This window comes from Oreochromis niloticus, linkage group LG20 (assembly GCF_001858045.2).
Source record: "Oreochromis niloticus isolate F11D_XX linkage group LG20, O_niloticus_UMD_NMBU, whole genome shotgun sequence".
NCBI lineage: Eukaryota > Metazoa > Chordata > Actinopteri > Cichliformes > Cichlidae > Oreochromis > Oreochromis niloticus.
The window spans coordinates 13920211-13946737 of record NC_031984.2 but is presented as its reverse complement, the minus strand read 5'-3'; the positions used below and the strand labels follow the sequence as shown (position 1 = coordinate 13946737).

At 41.2% G+C, this 26527-nt stretch overlaps 1 protein-coding gene across 7 annotated transcripts in view; it reads left to right on the top strand.

Moving 5' to 3' along the window:
• Nucleotides 1-26527, top strand: part of iqsec1a (IQ motif and Sec7 domain ArfGEF 1a) — a 92946-nt gene that overhangs the window by 58737 nt on the left and 7682 nt on the right. For 5 of the 7 annotated variants that reach the window (XM_005448666.4, XM_005448668.4, XM_005448670.4 and 2 more), the window contains 9 exons: nt 19398-19677; nt 19912-21188; nt 21826-21987; nt 22338-22460; nt 22864-23030; nt 23275-23414; nt 24458-24487; nt 26131-26256; nt 26340-26439. In XM_005448666.4, coding sequence (XP_005448723.1) covers nt 19398-19677; nt 19912-21188; nt 21826-21987; nt 22338-22460; nt 22864-23030; nt 23275-23414; nt 24458-24487; nt 26131-26256; nt 26340-26439 — 2405 coding nt within the window. Of the gene's footprint in view, nt 1-12493; nt 12834-18605; nt 18960-19397; nt 19678-19911; nt 21189-21825; nt 21988-22337; nt 22461-22863; nt 23031-23274; nt 23415-24457; nt 24488-26130; nt 26257-26339; nt 26440-26527 lie in introns of those variants that run through there. The other 2 variants (XM_003438825.5, XM_013274635.3) reach the window with 2 other exon arrangements.

Below are 26527 nucleotides of genomic sequence, written 5' to 3'. Positions count from 1 at the left end.
TCCTGCTTTCAATCTATGAGAAACCATCCACAGAGACCTGTATCATTCAGTGCCCATCATAGTAGGAGTAGTACTATGTATATATTTTGGTGTTAATTATTTTGCAACATGAAAGCGCATAGAAACAACTAAAAGATGTATGTTGAAGCATTTATCTATAATACCTACTTTTTTTTTACCCCTTTTTTGCATAACACATTCTAATAATCAACACTCTTATTGCTATGTAAAAGGAAAACCCTGAAAATGGACAGTTTGAAGCATTTAATACATACAATGATTTGCTTAGCAGCTTGTTATGAAAACATTTTTGATCATTATCAATCTGCTTTTAAATTTAGTTTGTTTTTGTTTTTTAAGCTGTTAGTGTTTTACAGTCACGCTAGAAATCATTCATTCTCAATAAACAAGGACCGGTCATGTCAAATAGATCAAGCTTTTCTCCTCGTGAAGACATGTACATGTCTGCCTGCAGCTTAAATAAGCTCCCTTGGGAGCTGAGTAATTTCCACTCCCTCGGTTTGTGTAGCCTTTGCTCTAAATTCTTTATATATACACTTTTTCCTCTTTTTGTAACATCCTTCCCTCTACTGTTCTACTTTACATCAACTTTTTTCCTCCCCCGTCTTGATAAAGATGAGTGGGACGCTTTTAATCAGTCATATATCCCTAAACCCAGCGTCATTCTTTGTACAGTGGACTGTACACCAGCACCATCTGTTGGTAGAAAGACTTCAGGACAGAGAACAGCCTCAAGGACTAAGAAAATCTCCTGCGACTACTTGATAGAGGTCTTATGTTAATCTCCCTCCCACTGTGTGGATAGTCCGTGGGTTTGGCTGCCTTCTCTATGAAGAAAGTGAGAAACGGTCGGAGTTGCCTGCCTGTTAATGGGCGCAGAGTCATACTAGTCGGGCTTTCCGCTGTGAGTAAGTCAAGTGCAGAGAGCTAAGAAATTAAACAATGGGAGATATTACGAGTCAAATAAATGAGTGGACCTGAATTCCACTGTGAGTCATCGCAGAAGGGAGAAAAGACAAATTAAGGCAGATGGGGGCTCTTGCTTTGTCTGGAGTCCCACAGCGGCTACTGTAGCCTTATAGCCTGTTTCTCTGGCTTTTCTCCCAGATTGCTGATACTGAGCTTTACTACCAAGGCTTACTTAACTGTTTCATATTATCTGGAAGCCAAAATTTAAAAATAACTCCTTTTTTGTTGATGAAATTGATTTCTGTCCTGATTTGATTTTCTTCTAAATAGAGAAAGCTGAGGTGATTTTTTTTTTTTTTCCCCCCCTTTGCGTTTTTTCCCATTGACACACTTTAAGAAAAAAAAAAAAGAGAAATCAGAAATCAACAAAAGCACATGAAAGCATGGAGAAATGGAGCCTTATCCCTCAATGTGACATGCTACAGTGTTTCTTATCCCATATAAGGAGGACACACGAAACATGTGACATAATCTGAATCGAATTCTTATTTTTGCATCAGATTTAAAGGAACTCTTAGACAACCTGTTATCTAACTAGAAATGCTCTGGCTGTCTGAGGATGTGTTCTGGTTGAGAGCTCAGATTTACCCTTTGGCAACGCCATGTGTCCTAAAGAGAAGAGGGCAAAAAGGAAAAAAGGGAAAAAAAAAATCAGTGACCTTGTAGAGCTGTAACACGCAGGCTCCACACATGCCCCCACTGATTTACAGACATCAACCCAGCAGCTGAATAAATGACCACAGACTAGGGCAGAGGCATATTTGGATAGGAGAGTGAGAAGACAGCTAATTCTAGAGAGAGAGCTGACTAAAAGAAGAAAGAAGGGGAGAGATTCAAAGAAACTGAGGCTGTGAGGGACAAAGCTAAGTGAAGCTGATGATTGAGGCAGGGGGGAGGGTGCGCAGTGTGCGGAGAGCCTCCTCTTTTCATTGACGTTTAGGAGAATGTGCTGATTAGTGGAAAGTAAATCATTCAGATGGAGGTTCCTAGTCCCCCGTGTATGACTGGAGACTGGGAACAAAAACATGCAGCTTTCCAGTAACCACGGTCACCTTAACTTTCTCTAAAGCAGCAGTTTGTCATCAGAGCCTGGCTCTGGTTTGATGCTGTATGGACCAGCCTGGAGACAGATGTGTGGAGGTAGGTGGGCTCTGGTTTGAAGGTGCGTGTGAGTGTGATATATCTGGATGTGAAGTGCAGGTTCAAGCTGTTTACATATTGTCCAGCTGTCCAGCAGCGTGTCGGGCTGGTTTGCATGCACGATCAATCATGAATTACTAACAAATTTGTTTAAAAAAATATTTAAACGATTGAAAATCTATTTATAAACATATGTGAGAATTGTTTGTTTTCTTTTTTTGGGGGGGTGGGGGTGTTGTATCATGAATGAGTGTTCTGTTAAAACAAGCTACTGGTATGTGCAGATATAATATCGGGCTGCTATATGAAACTGAACTGTAATAATTCAGTTATTCAGACATTTAAGCTCTATATGTATGGAGAGTGCATGATATAGAGCTGTAGCTGTTGCACTGTAGTTTGGTGGTACTCTAATGCACTTTACTCACTTCTTACTTTGTGTCTTATTTGCAAAGTCCAAATTCACCCTCTTTAAGATTCGTGATACATTTAAAAAAAAAGGATTTGCCATCTGTTTGCCATCTTTCTGTTTTGCACCTTTTTACTTGTGAAGACTTATTTTCACCAGGCTGAGTCTCAGCACATTCCTGCTGATTGTCTCCTTCATAAGGCACATCCTGTTGATGTATTTTCAACCTATAGGCAGATCTTTGATGGCTGCCGTTCTTTTTGCCATGTGTTTGCGAGGGGCCTGTGCGCTTTGTCCACTCGCACATCTTCTCATTAGTCCTGTTAACAGAATGGATGCTTTGGTGAGGACATCATTAAAACCTATTAGATGCACTGACCGTGACACTGCGTGTCCCTCCCTCAGTCTTCTTGAAAACGAGAATACAGAGCTGCACTGTACTCCGTGTATGCAGACTTTGCATTTTCATTACATCGCACACAACTCGAGCCTTCCTCTCAGTCTTCCCTCAGTCCGTTTATATCCCTGCCCTGTGTTTACATGCTGTCACGTCACATGTATTGTTATCATTCTGTCCCCTGACAGGATGCTGCTGACTTATTGTATAGCAGATAAAATTCAAAATTCCCTTCTGGGACAATTAGGCATGGCACATCTGCTATGAATCTCAATGGCTTTTTATTACACAGAATTTCTTGGAGTTTCATCATCGAATGCACGGTAATTTCAAAAAATGGTGAACTGGCTTTTCTAAAAATGCTATTCATTATTCTTGTGTCCACATGGGAAACCATTAAAATATGAAAACAAAGCATTTCTTCTTTTTCTTTTTTTAACATAAAGCAGAAACGCATCTTGTGGAAGAATTTACCTTATGTTGGCCAGATGTTTATGTACTTGAACAGAAGGTTTAGCAGACAACAATATGACCCGTCACACTCGCAGTGGCCCTCCTGTGGAACTCAAAGCACTAAGACTGAGCTATAAGTGCTCCGCTCCAAACACGTAAACAGATTATAGAAGGAAAAGTATCTCATCCTGTTATCATGGTTGGTTTGAGGATGTTATGTCCCTCCCTCTGGAATGGCTCCTCTCAGCTGTTACTGCAGGATTGTTGTAGTAGGCTGAACAGTTTACTCAAAGTTTAAGTGAGGGGGTTGACCTTATTTTACACAGTGGATTTCTTGAACAGCAGGAATGACAAAGTACACCGAAAGCTGACATTGACAGTTCCCTTCAGTATAATGAAAGCCGTCACCGTGTCTGCATTTCTGTGTAGTTACCTAAACTGTGCTCAAAGTTTCAACAAAGCACTTTATACTTGAAGTCTACCAAATGAATCTGAATCAACAGTCATTCCAGTTACTGGAATTGTAGCTAATGATCAAATTAAATACACCTACATGACCTAACTTGTCATAAGTGGTCCTGTATGATGTGTTTTATTACCCTGAGTGTGACATAAACTCGTGACTCCAGACCTGGAAATAAGTTTGTCAGTTTTACACGTGCAAAATTGTGTCTGCTTCTCTTTGCTGTAGTCTAAATATTCATTTTTTTCCCATGTATTGGCCAAACTTCTGCTAGGCCAGTATTTTTTTTTGTTTTTAATAAAAAAAGGGAAATGGACTCCACCAAAAGTGAAAACATTCTCCTCTGGACCATGTTGATTTTTATGTCAATCACAGATTGTCATGTGGGTGTGAGAATTACTTTCCACTGATACAGCCTCCTGCTTGTTATTGACTCTGGAGGCTATAAGGAAGTTCAGTTGATTAAAATTTGTCTGACAGAATTAGTCTCCTCTTTATTCAATAAAAAGAACACCAAACCAGCCTGTCGAGACACTTCAGTCTTCTAGTTACACCCTTGAGTTCTCAAGGAAAAAAAGAAGGATTCCAAAAAGAACTTGAGATAGAGAAACATCCTTTCTGCCCTCTTATATTTCTACACCCTTGTCCAAACCTCTTTATCTTGGAAACATGCATCATGGAAAAAAGAATGACTCAAGGTTAAAAAAAACCCAAACATCTGGTATCTTTATTTCTAATGCTGACGAGCCAACGTGTCTTGACATTATTGTCATATTTGATACAAAGAGCCAACTGCATTAAAGGTTAGCGTTTTGCCCTGTGGGCTCAGAAAACCAACCAGGGGCTTCTAATAAGTAATTGATGGGTTACAGATCGAAGCCTACAGAGACATATTTTGAGTCAATAAGACTGAAAGCTTTATGGACTAAAAATCCAGCCTCCAATGACAGGTAGCAGACACATTTACAATTTTGTTTTAAATAAACCTTTTCCTTTAAAATGACGGGAATTTGTCTGTTCCAAGCATTGTGGTAATGGACAACAGGGCTGGCTGTCTCTTCTGTATCTTACTCCTAAAGGACTGGTTGTTATTGACTTCCAATGTGAGTTTGTAGCTGTCAAATGTGCTTTGATTGTGTGCAAATTAAATGGAACCCAAACACCATTAACCACTGTCAGTGTCAGGTAGTTTGTCACTGAGATGGCAAATTTAGTCCATAGCTTGCGCCCATGTGTGACCTCCTTTTCTTGTAAAATGCTTTGGCACCATCTCAAGCGGAGGTTACAGGAGGCATTTAGAGAAATGAAACGATAAACACGGTGCTGCGTAACTGCTCCTCGTGAATTTGACTCTGCATTTTGTTCTCAGAAAATCTCTATCGCTCTATAAAAGCCGGGCCTCGTGTCCCAGCCAGACTGCCTGAATGGAGTATATGTAGAAGCATAAGATCTGCTGACATGCACCCACCGGGTCTTGTGGAAATGTGGTATGAATGGAACTTGCACATTCAGGATATCTTGTTCCACTGTGGAATATGTCAACATGAATCCATTTCTCAGCAGTCTCGTGACCTGCACAAAAGGTTTTCTCAGCTTCCTTTTTACGTTTGTGAGGAAAAGGAACGTAGATCGAGGATGCGTTATCTCTGCGCTTTTGTTCTGTGATTGATTGCTTCCTGGTTGTCTGTGGCTCTGGGGGAAAAAAAAGAAAAAAAGAATCATGGCCACTTAGTCATTTTTCAACTTTTATAACTTTCGAACCTTGGGCTCATTGTCAAGATATGAAAACTTTGACATGTGTGTCTCTACAAATCTATAAAGAGGACAGGTGGGGATCATGAATTATTTCTTTTTTAATTCTGCTCCCATTGTTGAGGTGCTTTCAGCTGTGGCTTTCAATTAATATTTAAATACGACTGATTAAGTTTTCATTACGGCAGGGAAAAGCTCTCATAACATGTAAACCAATCTTGAGTTTTCTCATGTTAATTCTGTGGCTGATCTGGGGTTTCTGCTTAGATGTGCAAAGTTTTTGAAAAAAGGGGAAAAAGAAAAAGTTAACAGTCAGGATTTCCTTTGACAGCTGGGATCCTGATACAGCAATCCTTTCAGTACTGCTCAAACCTCCTGCCTCTTAGAGACTAAAACGATCAATGCAAGACGTTTGCACTCTGTGAACTTGTACTGGCAAATACATTTAGATAGGTTTCTTTTTCCCCAGGGCATTAACAAATATTTCTTGTTGTTTGATCTGTGTGTTTTTATTGTTTTGCTAAATTTCTCTTGTCAGATCTGTGGTTAGGTTGATTAGAATGGAGCTAAGCTTGAAAATGCATTAATCTTTTGAGTAAGAGCTCCTCTGTGGCATGACTTGAATTGAAGCTTATTCACAGTATTTGCACACCAGATACTGTATAGATACTCTTAGCTGCCTTCATTTCCCCACATCTGTATTCAGTTCTCTGGTTTTCTTTTTTCTCCTGAAATAACATTAGGTTTCCTGAATGATTCCTTCCCTGTCAGCCTAATGAGGGGCATTAAAATGAAATACATTTTACGCTTTCACTTCCAAGTGGAGCAGAATCTGAAAGGCGTAAAGAAGCAGACATGGGAGAGGCCGCCTTCACATGATGTGCCAATGCAAACAATGGCTTGTGCCAGTGCATATGGCCGAGTGGGAAGGAGCTCCTCAGGGCACCTCGAGGCTTAGTCGTAGTGTTTATGCTGTGGGCTTCGGGTGCCATGGAGGCGCAGTTTGCTTTGCTTTTGTGAAGGGCAGCAAAGCATGGCAAGAAACTGGAGTCTTGACTGGGGAGTTCAGGGCTGTAGGAAAACAAAGTGAGGCAAGCTCTGGTAAAGCGATTAGACAGCTGTGTGCAAAGAGGTGAATTTTGGTGGAATGTAAGCAGTCTGAGTATTATAGGAATGCAGAGATTTCGATCTGTATCTGTATCTCTTTAATCTCGATCATCTTCTGCATAGAATAAGCAACTTATGTAGACGATTTTAAGCAAACAGTTTCTTTATTGATGCTGAATCGTACATTTGAAAAGAGACTCTGATTCAAAACCTTCCATGCAATTAGCATGCGTCTTCACTAGACACTTAATTATACTACAATCACCTCTAAACCACAACATCATTTCTTGCTTGACTGCTAATGAAATCTTGTGAGCGATTGGAATGATTGAGCAACACAACGTGTTCAAGATCATCAGCTATTTAATCAGATCTCTGTTGCTGTCGGCAATGAATGGAATCTGATTGAAACAGCAATTATTATCATTGTAAGCCTTGAAGTCAATTTACCCAGTTCAATGATGTGACTTAGCTCATGGCTCCAAAATGATTGCATTGAGAGATACACATGGATGCTCAAAAGTGCATGCACAAATAGTTATTTTAGGAACACTTTTGGTTTATGTCAAATGATGTATATATTTATATATTTTAAAAAAAAATCTAAGATAATATTGATAGATGGCTCCACGGAATCATTTCTGGAATCTGTGTAGCACCAGGACATGATTTTGAAAGTGTTTGGCAATAAATCGGGAGTCTGTTTGAAGACTGATTGGCCAGCATGGTGCTGTTAGGAAGACAGATGTTTTAGGAAGGTTGGACACGATATTATAAATATTTTCTGATATTTGTTGAAGATGTTTATTCAGTTAAGCCAGAGTTGCTTACACTCCATTGGACAACTTTATACATTCTTAAAATGTGATTCAAAGAAAGGGGAAAAAGCTTTGAATATATTTAGAAGTCTATATAAGATATAGGTTACATATATAAGACGTCTTCACTGTGTGGTCTTGCAGCATGCCACAAACTCATCTTTCCTGTGCCACATTTTCCTGACCTGTAATGCATTTAAACCGCAGACTGTGTGACTTGAGACAGGTGGGGACTCTGCTGCTGCCTCAAATAGATTATCGCACAAACCCCTCCCCACCCGCAAAAGCTGGTTCGTTACATCCCGGTGCCTTTGAATAACCCAGCCACCCTCCTGATATGCAGCTGTGACAAACAGTCGTCCTGACCCCAGTCGTCCTGAATGACATCATCAACCGCATATCTGCCCCCAGACCTAATGTGCATCTTTAAGGGAACATATAGTATCACATTTAACCAGTGGGTGGCAATGTCACTCTGAGAGCCATTGTGGACTGGGTCCAATCATTGCAAAGCCTCTGTCGGGTCTGTTTTATCGTTCTGGTGGCAGTGCTGTGCTCCTGCGGTCATCACGACCGCCATGAGTATTTATACCCGCTGTGGCTTATGTCACATTTACAGTCATGGCTGCTCTGAGTACCACTCTGTTTTCCAGTTGACCTCAAGATTTCACAGTGTCACTAAAAAACACTGCACATCAATGCACTACAAAGAAACAGATAATGAGATGATATCAGCAGGGCATTCATTGGCCATTCTCCTGATGTGTATTCTTTCTCTTGTTCTTCCCAGCTTTGTCTCACTCGGAGTGTTTACCAGAGCGTGTCACCTCACATGGGTCTATTTTTAGCAGGGGAGAACTGTGCTGTAGTATGTGTCCCTGATGGGTGGAGCTAACGTTAAGAGCTTTGGAGAAATACAGTAGCTGGTAATGGAGTGAGCTGAAAGGGGAAATATTGTTACTGGACAAAGAGGGCCTGCTTCTAATAATGGTTACAGCACAAAAGACACCACCTCTATTTATATTTTAACTGAGAGGGAGAGGGCATCTTCAAGCAGACAAGATGACTTTGAAGTGATGTGTTAGTGTAGTTTTGTTTTTTGTTTTTTTTCAATTATATTTTAATGCAGACACAAAAAGGAGTACAAAAGCATGTGGCTGGTTTTGTATAGTAAAGGTTTGTTTTAGTTATCAGTGTCGTCTTGTGACCTGTGCCCGACTGCTGATCACAAGATTCCTCCATTCATATTTCAAAGCTAGAGACTCCACCTGACCTGCATGTCTTTAAAATGTAAGAAGAAACCAGAGGACACCCACACAAACACAAAGAGACCAAAGAAAAACTCTAACCAAGAAGAAGTAAACCTTAGTCCTTCTTTCCATGTACGAGCTGGCCCAAAGTCATTTTTGACAAAGCAGTAAATTGTTTTCAGCATGCTGGCACATTTGTAATTTAGATCAGTACATTTTTGGAAAAAGCCGCTCTGTTGAAATATTCTCTTTGAAACCACTATCATCTTTGCCCACATGTGATGCTATAGGCAGGAGCGTAGCATAAAACTGCATGCAGCAGAAATGGATTCTGAACTTCTGGCTCATGCTTTAAAAATTACCTGCCTGCACTGCTTTATTTTTTTACATATTTAAACTCGTGCATTCATTCAGTTGTTAGTGGATTAAGGTTAAGCAATCTGCTGGAGCATTTATTGGCTGTGCATCGTGACTTCCTAGCTCACTGTTCCTCCCTGCATCCAGCCTTAATGATAATCTAAGGTAAAGTGGTATGAATATTCTCATGTAAATAAACAAGGAAGGGAATATTTTTGAAAAATGTCCCACTAAAGTTTCGAAGAATAATGAAGCAAGCCTGCTTTTTCACCAGGATTTTGGTTACTCTTGCTACTGGTCAGCCTGTCGCCAGACAATTTTCAGTCAGAGTTCAAAAGAATATTGCAAGGTACTCATAGTTAGAGGAAAGGATATGGTAAATTAAAAAGTCATCTGTCCCAAAACCTTCCGTTTGTATGCATCTGGATGCATTACTGCAACAATATGCAAACAGGGAAAAAGAAAAGCCTCACAGACATCACTTGCCACTGATGATCTTTGATCATTCCCATAGGATCCCACAGGCAACACATCTGCTCCAGCTTTGCTGCCAGGATGTGATGAACAGAGTCTGCATATCCTTTAATTACTTCTATTTCAGCTCTATTTATACATCTGCTGCCAGACCCTCCTTATGCACAGAAATTCTTTGTTCGTGAGAATTTACAGAGGAATGATGTGTTTCTTGTTTGTTTGTTTTTTGCCCCCTATACAAAGTTCTCTGTGTTCACAAAACTATCCCAGGCCACTACATCTCATTTAGTATGCTGTTGTATCAAACTATGACATCAGCCTGTTCTAATTGTTTCCAGACCGGGCGAAGGCTGAGTTTTCATTTTATTTTCCGTTTCTTAGCGCAGGTCTCAGTCGCTCAGCATCCAGCAAAAGCAGATAATGAGTAACGATGCATGATGTCATGTAGACAGAGCACCGTCTGCCAAACTTGTGACCAAGTTTCCAGGAAGCTATCACTTTCCCCCCCCTGTCCTTTCTTTTGCTTTCTTTTCTTCTGCTCTGCCTTTTTTCTTTCTCTTTGCAGTTGGAAAGTCCGTGTTTTTTCTTTGCCTGATACTCAGGTACTACATCTGTGGGAAGCATTTGATAAAGCTGTAGGTATGTTGACCAGTGGGGGCCTGTTGGGACTGGTCCCCTGTTTTCTGTAGTTAGCTTTCTTTTACTCTGAGACAAGAAAGGAAAAGAAGGGAGGGTTTGGATTTGGAGGAGAGTGATAGAGTAGGAGCTGAAATGCAGACAGACCATATGTATTGAGTTGAAGAAATGCCGTTTTATGAGCGGAGAGTGGGCCTCTGCTTGGAATTCTCAATGACATCATTCTGGAGCAAAGCGTTGTGCAGCCAGGGCTCGGGAGATGGAGTGGGCCTTCACCAGACGGGACGACTAGACTGGGTTGTAACACTAGAGGAGGAGGAGAGAGACGTGGAGGCAGGCAGACGGGGAAAATTACACAGGACAGCTAGGTTTGTGAAAACTTTTACAGCCCAGTTTTACCTGGAACACCTCTAATTAGATCGTTTCAGCGTAACCCTCCTTGATGCCTAAACTGATGTTACCCCTGTGCCCCATGATGAAACAGTCATAATATACTTGAGGTTGATACGCATCGTGCGCTCGCCTTCAAAATGAGACCACAATATTACTTCATATCGCAGTCAAAAACAAATAAACTCTAGTTAGCGGCTCCCTGTGGTCCACTGGGGGGGGGGAAGAGAAAACAAAGCATCTGCTGGGGCAAATATCTAAAATCATGCACATATTTCCAAACTAAATGCCTGCATCTGTGTTTGTGTCTTGGGTGAAGTGTAACAAAATGATTGAGTGATGAGGATGCCAGATTTATTACAGGGAGGTCTTAAATTGCTTTTGTTCCCATTTTTGTTTATGGTGTGTTTGCGTGATAGGTGAGTTCTGTAAGTTGAGTCAACTATCTTTCAGCTCCACAAGGCATTAGCAGCTGTAGCCGCCACAGTACGGGTCAAGGTCTCAAACTGAAATAGACCAGTTGGCCGGTTACTGTCTGTCTGCTTGCCTCTCTGCACATACTCATTGTGACTGAGTCACACGTTGCAAGTAAGTCTCCCCTGCTGTGATCCATGACACATGTTCAGATACACTTGCTTTTTCTCCTTAAGTAACCCTTTCTTATGCTTTTGTCTCTCATTCTGCATCTTTCATTTGAAGCCTCAGATGAAAACAGTTCGGATAAGGTGATCATTTTAGGGGTTCGGGTCTGTAATTAGAAGAATTCAGGATCTCTCTCTTTTACAGACTGGTGTGGACGCCTCTGTGGATGATTGGTGTCCCTGTAAACTGGCTCCATGTGGGAGTCATTCTCCTCTGTTTCCTGTGCCTGTTGTCATTAGATAGAAAATACCTTTGGCTTGGGGGCAGTTTACTCCAGCCCCCTTTTCTCAGAGGGGTGATTAGTCTCTGCCCTGTCTCAACAACACTGTGAAGTCCAGAGACAAGACACCATCACAGTTTGTGTGTTTGGGGCTTGGTGAGGTTTGCGCTGATGGTGCAGTACGAGGGGAATTTTATGCAGTGTGTAACACTATCCATGAAGCAGTGTTTGTTTCAAGGCGAGGGAAAATTGAAGACATAAAGATACACAGCTTCTATTGTGTATCTGTTGTGATTTTCTGCAGCGAAAGACACCGAATCTGTAGCCCTTTTCTTAGTGCACATCTTAACAGTCACTGCTCAGCCCTGAAAGGCTCTATTAATAGAGGCGCTCTCTTTTATTTGCAGTCGCTACCAAGTCAGTCCCTTTCCTTTTGTGTAAAAAGGGCTAACAAAAGTTTCCTGACATTTAAACACTCCAAACCCTGTTTCCTTCAACCACTCTCTTTTTTTCTTGAAGTCACTATCTCCTCATACTTTATTGTTTACCCATCTCTCTCTGTTCCACCTCACTCCTATTTTTCTACTATACCTATATGCACTTAACTCAAGCTGCACTCTCTTATCCTCCCTTCTGGCTTTTTTTTTTTTTTTTTTTTTTTTTTTTTTGAGCATTGGTTTATCTTTTATTCCCAGCTGTCACTCTCTCTGTCTCTCCTTTTCATGTCTTTACACTTTGATAGCGTGCCTGAAAAACATGACTTTCTTTTCCACGTCGCCTCCTCTCCGGTCATGTGTGTCCCTTTCTTGCATGATAAGTGTTTCATCTCCATCTCTCTCTCTTCCTGCCCAGCTACAGAGCCTCCACACTTTCACACCCCCTTCCCAGCACCCCGCCCTCTTCCATACCGCTCGGGCCCTGGCAGAAACTCACACTCCCCTGTCTCATAGCCTCCACCCCCCTTATACTCCTACCAGCCCCGCGCACTGACGACAGAGAGGAAGAAAGAGAAAAAGAAAGGGCTCCATTTGACTGTCAAAGATTGCAGACTGCCACTTAGTACTGACCATGCACGCCTACCATCTATAGGAAACTGCTATCACAAGGCAACGAAATGAGAACGTCTGTAAGTGGCAGAGAGCTACAAGCTGTAGCAGATGGCAGTTTTGAGTTGTCTCTGTCTTTTAAAGGAGCCTTTTAGGGAGTACTGGGGACTGGTGAGGAGATCTGCTGATGTTTGGAGTACATCTTCTTACAAGTGCTGGCCAGCATGTGGTGTTTGCAGTGTAATTCAGAGAAGACCCAGTCACTGTTGGAGCTGGAGCTGAATGGCTGGTAAGAGTAATAGGAGAGTGTAAACTGTGCTTGTTTTAGTGTGTGTGTGTGTTGTCATTGAATGAGGATACACCTGGCTGCTAACCCTCATAAGCCTGTGTTTAATAAACACAGGAGAGGAAGAGAGCTGCTATGAGTTCGAATCATTCACCGTATTCCAGGACTCCATTTATAATTTCACACAATCGGCTTATAATGACGGCAGTAATGTAAAGCTTTGCACTTTAAATGACTGAATTTTCAAGTGTTGTCTGCATTTCCAGCTTTGACTCCATTCTAATTAAAAACAGATCATGCCCTCCCTGTGCGTCATTGTATGCATGTGCTATCATAATATGTTTAGTCTTACTGTACAGAATCCATCTGAGTTGGATTGTTCCCCCTCCGCTCCGTTGAAGGGCATTCCTGTGGTGTGTCGTGGCCCTCCCACTTACTTGGCCGCGACTGTGTGCTTTTTCATAGCTCTATCTTCAAGGGCAGGTGCTGAGCGTAGTGCCGGAGGACAGCTTAATTATTCATCACTGAAAGATAATGACAGTGGCTCAGTTGTTGTTGTTTTTGTTGTTGCTGAATCTTGACATGAGGGGGGAGGATGGATGATCAGACAGAACGAGGGCTGTTAGTTACTACGTGAGAGTAATATTGACTTTAGATTTCCAGTGGCATGTACAAACCATCAAATTACTCATACTGGCAGTGGCATATGTTTCAGTTTGCTACTATATACTTTTTTTCATTCCATTATTGTGTGGAAATTAAGTGGCACCTGTTGAATGATTGCATACCTGTAATCAACAAGCTTGATGCAAATAGAAAGAAACTTGAAGAGTGTCCTCCACCAACGCAATACCCAATTCAGCTTACTTATCAAAGGCTCTGCCTCAGCTCTCTCCTTGGCAGAGAAATGAAAAGCTGCTTTTCCGGTATTAATAAGAATTTTACTGTTGCTAATTATCCTCAGTTGGCTATGGTTGTAGTTCTCAAAACAAAGGAAAAATCTGCTTGTTTTCTTGGGTATAGCTATTTAATACCCTTGGTTCTGATAACATTAGATGCCAAATGGCAGTCTGAGATATATAAAGACAGTCAGATCCTAAAACTCTCATTCTGAATGATACAACTTACAGTAGTTGACAGCCACGAGGCTTATGAGACTCCAGTTGACTGTATACTGTCTGCTGCAAACTGTCAGGAGCATTACTGTCAGTCTGCTGGCCAGAGCAGCGTTCCAGCTCGTAGCTTTGTCCAACTGTAAATTCCCAACTCGCTCCTGTGTGTGTTTTTTAGAGCAGCTAAAAAAGTAATTCATTTGTCCAATTATTGGTACTGAAACGACACATACACCTGAGTGTTTTCTGGCAATTTGAGCTTTTAATGCTGGGCTTCATCATTATGTCTTTGTGTGGTCTGCGAGACCTTTTACCTGAAAAGTTTATTCCATCACATCTGTGTGCAGTGAGATCTGGTGTGTGCATCTGTATTTATGAGCTCTCTGAGTTGCTTTCAAAAGAGGGAAAACATCTGCTTTTGTTGTGCTTGGAGCGCATGCTGTCACTGCATGTGGGTGTGCGGTGCGATATGGAAGCGCTGTTTCGTTTTATTAGAAGGGTCATTTCACAGCCTCTGTTCAGATACGCACATAAAGAAATATATTTCTATAAATGGTAAGGTCATACAAAGAAGCTACAGAACAAAATTCTCTTTTTTTTTTTTTTTTACAGATTTGACCTTCCTCTGTAACTTTACAGCTACTGTAATTTAATATATAACAATGTCTAGATTGTTCCTCAGCAACAATGTTTTCAAACATACATGAGTCTTTTCTCTGCACATGCTAACACTTTAAGAAACTCCCCCATGAGCTGGCTTGGTTTCAATGAAATCTCACTACATTACTTACATGTTTTTAAAGACAAAAGTGAGGCTTTGAATGCAATTTTTTCTATGGGTGTATCGCTTTAGTGTTTACAATTGAGTTATGCTTTAGTTTGGTAAACTTCTCTGTGACGTTGCTTGGAAGTTGCGCTAGTTACACACTGCAGCAGTCTCTTCCTCTCTAACTCCAGCCTGTACTTCATTAGCCTTCTTCTATTCCCAGAACTCCTGTAGATGTGACTCCTCTTTTCCGGGATGAAGGAATGTTTCTCCCTCAGGTCCGACTGATGGAATGGGTTGAGGCCTGGGCAGGGGCCTCGGCCTGTTTGTTCAGGATGTGTTTGGAGGAAAGAGAGATTGTCGATTCTCCCCCCACCACCCCTCCAAATCCCTGGATCCTGTGGCTGAAAATCACTCCCAGCCGTGCTGACATGCTTATCCATGCCTACATCAGAGCTCATGGGGGGGGGGGGCTGCTCCTGGTGGATAAAAAGCCAGACGGAGGGACAGTCGGGGCTAATATTGTGAGATCATATTTCAAGACTTGTACAGTCACTATCAGGAAGTGGTGTGGGATGACATCACTGCTTCCCCCACCACTCAACAGTGGCTTCCACAATGCTCACATATTAAAGGCCCAAACATGTATAAAACATTCATTTCAAAGTCATTTGAAGCCACTTGTATCCACCGAATAATTAATATCTGACTCTGTAATAGTTCTCCCGCTCTTTTTCCCTTTTCCACCAACCATTTAGGCTTAAAATATCAGTGCAGCTCTTAAAATGCTGCACTCTCTTCTTATTCCCAGCTTTTTCCCTCCATCACTGGCAGCTGACCTCGCTCTGTAGAGTTTTCACTGACTTCTCTCGCAGTACAGCAGTACTTATTCTCGCTCTCTTTCTTCCATTTACTTTCACTCAAACACTCTTTGGATTCTAGGTAAAAAGCAGTGTAGTTATTAACAAAATGTAATAAAGAAGCTGGCTCACAGGTCCCACCCGGGGATAATTACTACAGTGATAGTTTTAACTTTGGCTTTAATATGTTTTTAAATTATTATAATTATTATTTGTCTTTTTAGATGAGCACTGCTGTAGTTATTAACAGTGGCATGCATTTTGTTTTCAATAATTTCAATTAAACTCAATTCTTATTCCCACAGTTTTACCATCTTATTAGCACAAATTGAAATTTATTTTGGTTCATAAATAATTACAGAAACAATTAGGCAAAACAATGAAAAGGCAATTATTCCCAACAAAGTGGTACAAAAGGAAAAAAAATATTTAAACTGCATTACATAATGATACCAAGACTTTAGTCATCCTAAGAGCTCTATCAGGTTACCGTTAGCAGGTAAATACTGAGACTAACATTCTAACATTTTCACATTAACAGTGCTAAGCTTATATAACATCTACTGGGTCTAATGAAGCAGATAAGACACGCAAAGTTGACCTGATAATGGTGCTAGATGAAAATTAGAAGGATCAGTAAAGTCATTAAACTCACTGTGTGTACAAAATGTCATTGCAAGCAGCCCAAAAATGAAAATGAACTAACAAAGTCTATGTCAAAGAAATGTCACATTTGTTAAATGCCCATTCCTCCTGAATAATGTCAATATTTTTTGGTTATAATATAAAAAATACTGCTAGGTCCAAATCCCTTGTTTCATCATAACTTTAAGTCTTCATTTATCTCAAATGAAGAAATAAAAAAACAATGACTGCCACCTGTAATCACACAGTGACAGCACACACAGTGTAATTTTGAACTCCAGGGATGACAGCTTTGACAGATGGTTGGGAACTTTTATCCCACCTGCGATTATGCAATGAAGTATGATCTTGAATGTGTTTTGCTAGGTACTAGCGTTGTTCCAGCTATGTAAAGGGCAAGTCTGGCTCTGTTGCTGTGCACTGGTCCATACTAAAACACTATGTGTATTTTCTACCCTGAGGGGAGTCGGTAAGCATTTACTTAGCTTAAAGTTTCACTGCCTGACTGTGGGTTTGGCTGACCTTGAATGGCTCATCTCCACTCCCTTATAAGTTTACTGGCCATTTTACTAGATACATCTTGCTAATACTTGTTTGACGCTCCTTTTGCCTTCAGAAATGCCTTAAATATTTGTGCCACAGATACAGCGAAGTGCTGAAGACAGCCTCAGAGATTTTCGTCCTTATTGACGTGTTAGCACCACATAGTTGCTGCAGAATTGTGAGCTGCAAAACCATGAAGTGGATCTCCTGTTCCACCACCATTCTCAAATGTGCTCTATTGGTTTAAGATTTAGTGACGATGGAGGCCATTTGAGTACAGTGAACTCATTGTTATGTTTAAGAAACCAGCTTGAGATGATTTGAGCTTTGTGACGTGACACATTAAGCAGCCATCAAAGATGGGTACACTGTGGTCATAAAGGGATGGGCGTGATCAGCCCCATTAGTCTGGTAAGCTGTGGTGATTTAACAATGCTCAGTTAAGAAAATATCCCCTACACAATTGCACCGTTGATACCGGTGTGAACCATTGATACAAGGAAGAATGGATCCATGCTTTCATGGTGTTAACACCCCTACCGTCTGAATGACCCTCAAACCAAGCACAATTTTTCCAACCATCTATTTTCTAGATTTGGTGAGGTCATGCAAAAGTCTCCTGACAGGAGAGTTGGCTGACAAGAATAATACCAGCGTGGTCATCTGGTGCTGTAGCCCATCTGCTTCAAGGTTTGTTGTGTAAGTTGTTTAGAGATGCCCATCTGCGTAACTTGGTTGTAACAAGTGGAAATTTTAGTTACTTTCCCCCTCCTGTCAGCTTGAAGCAGCCTGACCCTCGCTGGATAGTTTTTCCTTTTCAGACTGTTCTCTGTAAATCATAAAGATGGTTGAAAATCCCAGTAGATCAACATTTTATGAAATACTCAGACCAGCCTGTTCGGCACCAACAACCATCCCACGTTCAAAGTCACTTAAATCCCCTTTCTTCCTCATTGTGATACTTAGTTTGAAATTCAAGAGGTTATCTTGGCAGTGGCTGCATGCCTAAACATATTAAGTTGCTTCTACATGATTGGCTGATTAGACGTTTGTGAATGGGTGTACCTAAGAAAGTGTGCTATGAGTGTGTTCTTTCCACTTGCATCCAAATGCCATCTTAGTTTGTGGAATTAGGCTGAGTATTTTCTGGACTGTGCTGGTTCTAACAATTATTAATGATGGTTTGGCAGCCAAGTGCAATCTGTTGTAATATTTCACTCTAAAGTCTTTAGCTGAAAAGCAGCAGTGCTTTTTTTTGGGGGGGGGGGGGGGGTGTTATTCTCCAAAGCATTTGTGTTGATCTGAAAACTAAGGTGCCTGAAGCCTTTGCAAACATCCAGAGTGACTCATATGTTAATCACTAATAATGGCTTGCCTTAAGCCTTGCAAGTGTAGTTATTGCAATTTCGAAAACATTTTCAATTTCTGTTGCACTTTCTCTGTTAATCACAAATCTAGGGACATCAAAAGACATGCTGTGGGTCGTAAATCCAGTTCAAATTTCCTAAATGACAAGTATAAACTCAGCTGAGGCAGATATTACATGTGAGCCTCGCTGTCTTTTATTAACCATAAAATCCTCATGCTGAGTGGGGTTGCTCGGAAGTCACAAAAAGGGTTTACACTTACATTGCAGTACATTTGCTATCTGAACTCTTGAACCAAATTCAGTTCCACTTTTTCACTTGTGCTGTTTGCTGTGTTTGACAGGCTGTTGCCGAATGTTGATTTCAGACAGTCCAATAAAGGAAGTAGATGTGTACGCTGCATGGGTGTGTCGAGTCACAGTTCAAACACATTAGGCTGCCAGTGAACTGTGCATTAATCGTATCAGAGAAGGGAAGAAATGTTAGTTGGTGTGATGATAGTTACAGAGCGGGTCGGCACCTCTGAAAGGCATTTCTGTTTTTTTGACTGAGGGATCACTAAAGTTATATTTACTCACTCTTCTCCAAACTGGACTTTGTAACGACAATTGGAACAGAGTGTCGTCGCTACTGCGAATATGATGTAATTCTCCTGGGCCACTGATTGGCCCCTGAGCTGACATAAACCTGGATTTCCTGGAGGATTCGGTGTACTCTGGACTTCATTTGACAGAAAGAATGGTGGACAAGATATGGAGGAAGAGTTGGCATTTTATTGAAAATAGACGGTCTTTTCGTAAGAGGCAGACCTCTAGTGTGGTAGAATGTAAGAGTGAGTGAGTAATCGCTTGTTTTTTGTTCCTTTCTCAGTATTTGTAAAGGAAGCAATTGCACAAGGAGTGTGTCACTGCAAATGTATTTTATTTTAGGAGCGGTGATGTGGCTTTCATGTCTCCTAAATGTGGTACAGCAAAAACTATGACACACTAGTAATTTCTTCTGCGATATCTATTAGTATCAGACAGCTTTGAATTTAATTAAGTGTGGTTTATGCAGTATGTCAGGATCGCATTCATACCCATGCTATTATGCAATACCATATTTCTAATACCATACTTAATTGTATATAATGGATACTTAACTTAAGCTACTCTTTGTTCAGGCATTTTGGGATTGTACTAACCTGATAATATTTAAATCCAGTACTGCCTCAGAGATTTTTCTTTCCTTCTACCGTTTCTAATCATCCATCCATCTCTTTCCTGTCATTGCAGTGTGGAAGGGGATGCACGGCCCAGTGATAGTGGCCCTTCCTTGGATGGGGGAGCCAGCTATGGCCAGGGTCCCGTGACCCACGGCTCAGCCATCAGCCCCGACCGATTTGACAGCCCACTTTACAGCCACGGGGTCCAGCCTGGGCCTCAGAGGCCCCGACGACCCAAGCTCCAGCACTCACAGTCCATCCTCCGTAAGCAGGCTGAGGAGGAGGCCATCAAGCGGTCCCGATCGCTCTCTGAGAGCTATGAGCTCTCTGCTGACCTCCAGGATAAACAGGTAACAGACTGTTTTTGACAGAATTTCAAAGAGTCACATGATATCTGTTTTGAAAAATCATATATTTTGAATCTTATCTTGTCAGAAAGCTAGCTGTATAAAGAGACTTTGTTAGCTTTTAACAGGAAATTATCAGTGACATCCACGATGATGACTTTATAGACCATCTGCAGCTAAGAAAACCAATTAAGTATCCCATGAGTCTTACAGTTAATTTACTTGTGTTTTTGTTAGGTGGAGATGCTAGAGCGCAAATATGGTGGACGATTCATAACTCGACATGCAGCTCGAACCATTCAGACGGCATTCCGCCAGTATCAGATGAACAAGAACTTTGAACGTCTCAGGAGTTCTATGTCAGAGAACCGTATGTCCAGACGCATTGTACTTTCTAACATGAGGATGCAGCTCTCATTTGAGGGCCCCGAAAAAGTCCACAGCTCATACTTCGAGGGGAGGCAGGTGTCCATGACGGAGGACGGCACCCCGCTGTCCATGGTGCAGTCTGAATGCGGAGATATAGAGGTTCACCAGCAGGCCAACATGGCACACCCTCCACCGCAGGGTGACCTTACAGATGCCATCACAGAGCTGGAGGACGCCTTTTCAAGACAAGTCAAGTCTCTGGCTGAGTCGATAGATGATGCTCTGAACTGTCGCAGCCTTCAGGGGGATGAGGGTCCTGACCCAGAGGCTATCGGCTGCTCCGAGAGACAGGGGGATGTGCAGTATCAGGTGAAGTCCCACCATAGGGCAGCTGGACGGATGCGCGATGAAACGATGGCGTCTTATAGCGATGTTACTCTGTTCATCGATGAGGAGGACATGTCCCCTTCTATTGCCTTGTCCAGGTCAGGGGACCAGCCCTCTAGCACAGAGTCAGACTTACGGTTGCGGTCAGTGAACTCCTCCCAAGAATACTGGCCTATTGACCCCAAAGATGAGGGTCGTGACACAGACACAAGCTGCCGCAGCACTCCTTCTCTAGAGTGCCAAGAGCAGCGTCTTAGAATGGACCATCTTCCTCTGTTGACCATAGAACCTCCTAGCGATAGCTCCGCAGAGCTCAGCGACCGGTCAGAGCGGAGCACTGTCAAACGGCCACCTGTGTATGAACCTCACGGCCACATTGTAACATCGTCCCAAGCAAGCCCCAAACACATTTCCCATGGGCCCCCACCACGGGCTCCCTCCCGTGACGACGACGCGCCTCTTCGCCACCGCCACAGACAGTTAGAAAGCCACTTAGCTATCAACGGCTCAGCTAACAGACAGAGCAAGTCAGAGTCTGATTTCTCCGATGGGGACAATGACAGCATCAATAGCACATCAAACTCAAATGACACCATTAACTGCAGCTCTGAGTCCTCATCAAGAGACAGCCTGCGAGAGCAGACCCTAAGTAAGCAGACCTACCACAAAGAGACTCGCAACAGCTGGGATTCGCCCATATTCAGCAATGATGTTATCCGCAAGCGACACTACCGCATTGGCCTGAATCTCTTCAACAAGTAGGTACTCTGCTCTGCTGGAGCACGTGCTTGACCTGCGTTTGTAGTGAAGGCCAAAAACGCATATTGCTGCCATCACAGATGTCTCTTGTGAACTTCATAAATTTTGATCCTTCGTAGTTTTGTTTTTTTTTAAGTTAAAAAAATCATTAAAAAATGAATTTTATTAGGAATAAAAATTAAAAAAATATTTTTAAAAGAAAAATGGAATAGAAAATATAATAAACCCACTCAACATGATGAAACTCATATTGAAAAGAACAAACTATAAAACCTCTATTTGTGTTTGACAAACAGCAGTTCTATTGTTTGCCTAGTAAGACTGATAAAACTAAATTGCACCATCACTGCTTTAATATTTCCAGAGATATATTTCTTTCTTAATGAAAGACTTTCACTCAGCCGTATTGCTTAGATTTTATCTGACATAATTACAAGACAATAAGATTAGAGGTTTGAAGTGTGTGTGTTTGTTTTCAGGCCTGTGTTTAAAATTTTGGGTAATAACAGTAATATAGATGAATTTTCTGTGAGCTCAAGATTAAGCAGCAGCATATTCTTCTCCCAGTTTAAAAATGTACCAGCATCTGTCCAGGAATTAAAAACAAACCATCTGGGGACATGTTGAATTTTTCAGGAAGCCAGAAAAGGGCATTCAGTATCTTACTGAGAGAGGATTCATCCCTGACACGCCAGTCGGAGTGGCCCATTTCCTGCTGCAGAGAAAGGGGCTAAGCAGGCAGATGATTGGAGAATTTCTTGGCAATCGACAGAAGCAGTTCAACAGAGATGTCTTGGAGTAAGTATCGCCACAGGAATGATCAAAAAAATAATAAAAAATATTGTTATTACTGACAGCAACATGATCCAAAGCATACTTAGTTTTATTATTTTAAAAAGGAGTGCAGTACATATCAAAACAGTTAAGCAATTGCTCAGAGGATTTAGTTGACGAAGATCCCACAGTCTATAAGAGTGACTTACAGCACCAGTATGACAAGAATTCACTGACATATCCTCCATGATAGAATCTGGGCCAAACCATCCCTGTTGAGCTACCAGTGAATGAGGGATGAGCACAAAAACTGTGGCAGTCTGTGTTTTGATGTATTTGCCTTTTTTCTCTTCATCCCTCTCCTCACGTACCAGCTGTGTGGTAGACGAAATGGACTTCCAGGGCATGGAGCTCGACGAAGCCCTCAGGAAATTTCAGAACCACATCCGCGTCCAGGGTGAAGCGCAGAAGGTGGAGCGGCTCATTGAGGCTTTCAGGTTGGGGTTTTATGCCGTATATGTAAAAAACTGCAATATCCAACTTTTTTTTGAGAAAGTTTAGTGACCCAATCCTCCTACTGAAAATGGATTTATTTACTATAATCATTAAACAGAGCTGATTCTTAACGACCCCTGTGTATTTCATATAGTCAAGTGCAGTAAAACATTAGCATTAGTGTTCATAACACTCAAAGCATTTTAATAAACATCATCGGTCTTCCTCACAGCTGTGTCATCTGCATAATTATTGGTTCATAAAGAGAACCCATTTACTTCTGTTTTCTTCAGGCGGTGTTGAAAACATTTCCTCACTACGCGCTCTGACTCGCTTGTATCGAGTTTAGAGTCTGAGTTTTGCTCTTCCTTAACATTACTTAATGCTCCCGTTTTCTATTTTTAGCCAGCGCTACTGCATCTGTAACCCCACAGTAGTGCGGCAGTTTAGGAACCCTGACACCATCTTCATCCTAGCCTTTGCAATCATCCTCCTCAACACCGACATGTACAGCCCCAACGTCAAGCCAGAGAGGAAGATGAAGCTGGAGGACTTTATCAAGAACTTAAGAGGTAACAGAAAACTGTTATTATGAAATACATGAGAAGGCATTATATATAGACCTTAATGGAGCAATATGTAAAAATAAATGAAACCTTTCACCACAGAGGGGCAGAGTAGGTGACCAACCCTTACAATTTGAATCCTCTTTGCTTTATTAATATCTTCTCTCACTATCCTGACCTTTAAAAAGAAAAAAAAAATCCTTTTACTGTTGTTCTAATCCTTGAGGTGTATGTGTATGTTGACTTTCAGGTGTGGATGATGGAGAGGACATACCCCGGGAGACTCTGGTCGGCATATACGAGAGGATTCGTAAACGAGAGCTCAAAACCAACGAAGACCACGTCTCGCAGGTGCAGAAGGTTGAGAAGCTCATTGTGGGAAAGAAACCAGTAAGTAATGTGTTTTTTTTTTTTTTTTTTATCTTTCTGTCAAGGTCACAAAATTGTTAGTTAGATTTCTTATTTTTCATTTTTATTACAAGGCAAGACATCACAGTCCAGGGCTTATCTTTTTCCCTCTCCTACGTAGCTTATTTCAAAAGAGGAACGCTAAGATGTAGAAAAGTCTTCGGACACACACTGGTGATTTCAACACACACACGGCCTACGTGAAATGTCGCACACTGCTGCAGTCTGATGAAAAATAGGCACATCCTGCCATTTAAGCACAATATAGTATCAAAGTAGATTTAGTGGGGAAAGTAATTGCTATCCTTGAGCAGAGCAAAATCAATTTTGTTTAACTGACTGGCATAAGTTGCATTGCTTTAATCCGTTGAGTCAATAGTTATTAGTCTGTTTTTCTCTTTCCATACATACTGGATCAAAGTTATTATCAGATTTTGTTCTCCCATTAGTCCATTCCCTTGTAGGCAGCTGGAGACAGCCTCTCCGCAGTATTCTGCATGCAATACTGTTTCTGCCATGTGTGAAGGTTAAAGGTGTGATTAACTTACCCTCAGGGAGAGGCTTGTCTGGCATGGATGACTTTGTTTTAGTCGGTTTTCAGATGAATGGAGTCTGTTCTGCTCTGCCAGTAATAATTGAATGTATTGAAAAATGATTCCTTGTCACCATTTAGCTGCATAATTAAGGAGGACACGTCGTAAAACAGTTTAACATAAAAGCCATGCTGGAAATCCTCTCTATAATAATCACGTCCACTAGTGCTGGCACAGGATCTGTATTCATTCCAGCATCGTTATTGATTCGTACAAATCTGAAGACAAAGAAAAATCGACGACTTTTGCACCAAACCAATAAGGTGCATGCATTTTCATAGGCATTATAATGGGCAAACTGTTAACAAGGGCAAATCCTTCTTAAGAAGGGAATATATATATAATTATTTTTTTTAAGTTCTAAGAAGCATTAGTGCAAATAATCCCAACATATTAACTGCACCTAACATCTTCTCTGTCCTCTCTTTTTAGATTGGATCCCTCCACCATGGCCTGGGATGTGTAAGTAGATTATCTGTAAATCAAATGATCATTTATTATTCTTTGTTTCACTTTGCGTCTCTGTCTCTGTAGTGATTCCTCCACATCATGCAGTTACTTTTTAAGTCAGCTTTCCAAGAGTGGCAACAACTTTTCCCAGAGACATTACACTGGTTGGTGAGAGATGGACAATTAGTGTTTTACGCTGGTGGCAGAATCAAAAGACATAAATTTTTGGGTGGCGCTAAGCTGCAGCGTTTACAAATTCTGTGCTCAGCAGGGTGTATATCACTGCTGCGTGCTTGTCACATCAATCCTTAAGGAATGAGCTATGCTAAGCTGACTTAGCACTAGTAGTGCATTCATTTGAGTGCCACGTATACTAGCGTTTTATATATGTAAGGCCACCTAAGTTTTCATCATTGCGCACAGTAACCTAAGTATTTAAAAAAACAACAACAAAAAACCCAGCCTATCACCTGTTGCTGTCAAGTTATTGAATATTCTCAAAGAGAACACCTATTGGATCAGTCTACACAGTGTGCATTTGTACGACTGTTGGATTGATGGCTCATTACTCTTTCTCGGCATTTTGTGGGACTTGCTACAGGAAAATAAATCACTAGACTTTGAATTCAGAAAGAAAATCCAGCAGCAGCATTCAGTGGCGGTCAGTTTTCCCTGTGAAAAGGGTGGAGAATCCAAAACATCAGGTGGTTTTGTTATGCTAGCATGACTTCATTTGCATCCTAGCTACTGCCAACAAGAATGTGTGGGGGAGGGTTGGAGAAGACTTGATCATGGTTGCTTAAAACATGCTCCACAGCTGTGTCACCTGTCAAACTGATGCGAAAGTCCAAAGAAGCTTTCATATAAGAATAATTTTACAGGAAGAAATGTGAAATTCTTGAATCTTAAATTTCTTAAACATGTAATTAAAGTAAGTAAAGTAAAATGTTATTTATATATCACCTTTTAAGACAAAGATCACAAAGCACTTCACAAAGAAATACCAAGACATTTAAAACAAAACAGACAAAAAGTCTTCGATATACAATTCTTACATATGCCTTTTTTTCCAAAATAATGACATTTATAACAAACTAAAACATTTTATTTCTACAGTGGCTTTCGAAAACAGGATTGGTTCACAATATTTTCCAGAATACTACCATAAATTTCCATTATGCCTTATGAAACATGCAAAAAATTAATATTAGGAGAATAAGAGCCACATTATTCATGAAAGGCAGTTCAGTTCAATTTAATACAGGTTTATTTGTATAGCCCCTAAATCACAACAGTTGATATGAACAGTTGATATGACCTTTCCGAAAGGTTTTTTCGGAAAGGATACATCTGTGATTCCTTGCTCTTGGCTCCTTCAGAAGCTTCCTCTCTCCTTGTAAATTGGAGCGGTTAAGGAGTTTGAAGATCTTCCCTAATGGCAGAGGTTAACAATTTCTAGGTCACTGGAGGAAATAGGAAGTGAGGAGGCATAAGTTGGCATAATGAAAAGTGCCCAAGGGAGGAATAAATTAGTCATCTCTTGGCCATACCTTTTTCAAATTTGCAGATGGAGAATAACTTCTGTTCCTTGTTACCCAATGGACTGAGGCCATAATTACCTCTAAAGTGTTGTGCTGTTTTCCTCTGCCTTGTAGGTGTTATCGCTGCCGCATCGTAGACTGGTGTGCTACTGTCGTCTGTTTGAAGTGCCAGATCCAAACAAGCTCCAGAAACTAGGCCTGCATCAGCGGGAGATCTTCCTGTTCAACGACCTCCTGGTGGTAAATGTCGCCCTGTCCTCTCCCTTCCGCCTCCCCTCTCCTGTCCAAACCGTCCTTACAGGGTTATTTTTGTATAATTTCAGGTAACCAAGATTTTCCAGAAAAAGAAGAATTCGGTGACGTACAGCTTCAGACAGTCCTTCTCTCTATATGGGATGCAAGTCATGCTGTTTGAAAATCAGTGTAAGTTGCACTGAGAGTTTCCATTTATTATATTCCGTGCAGCATGCTAGCTGACAGTGTTTACATCACACATTTTGACGTTGCACAT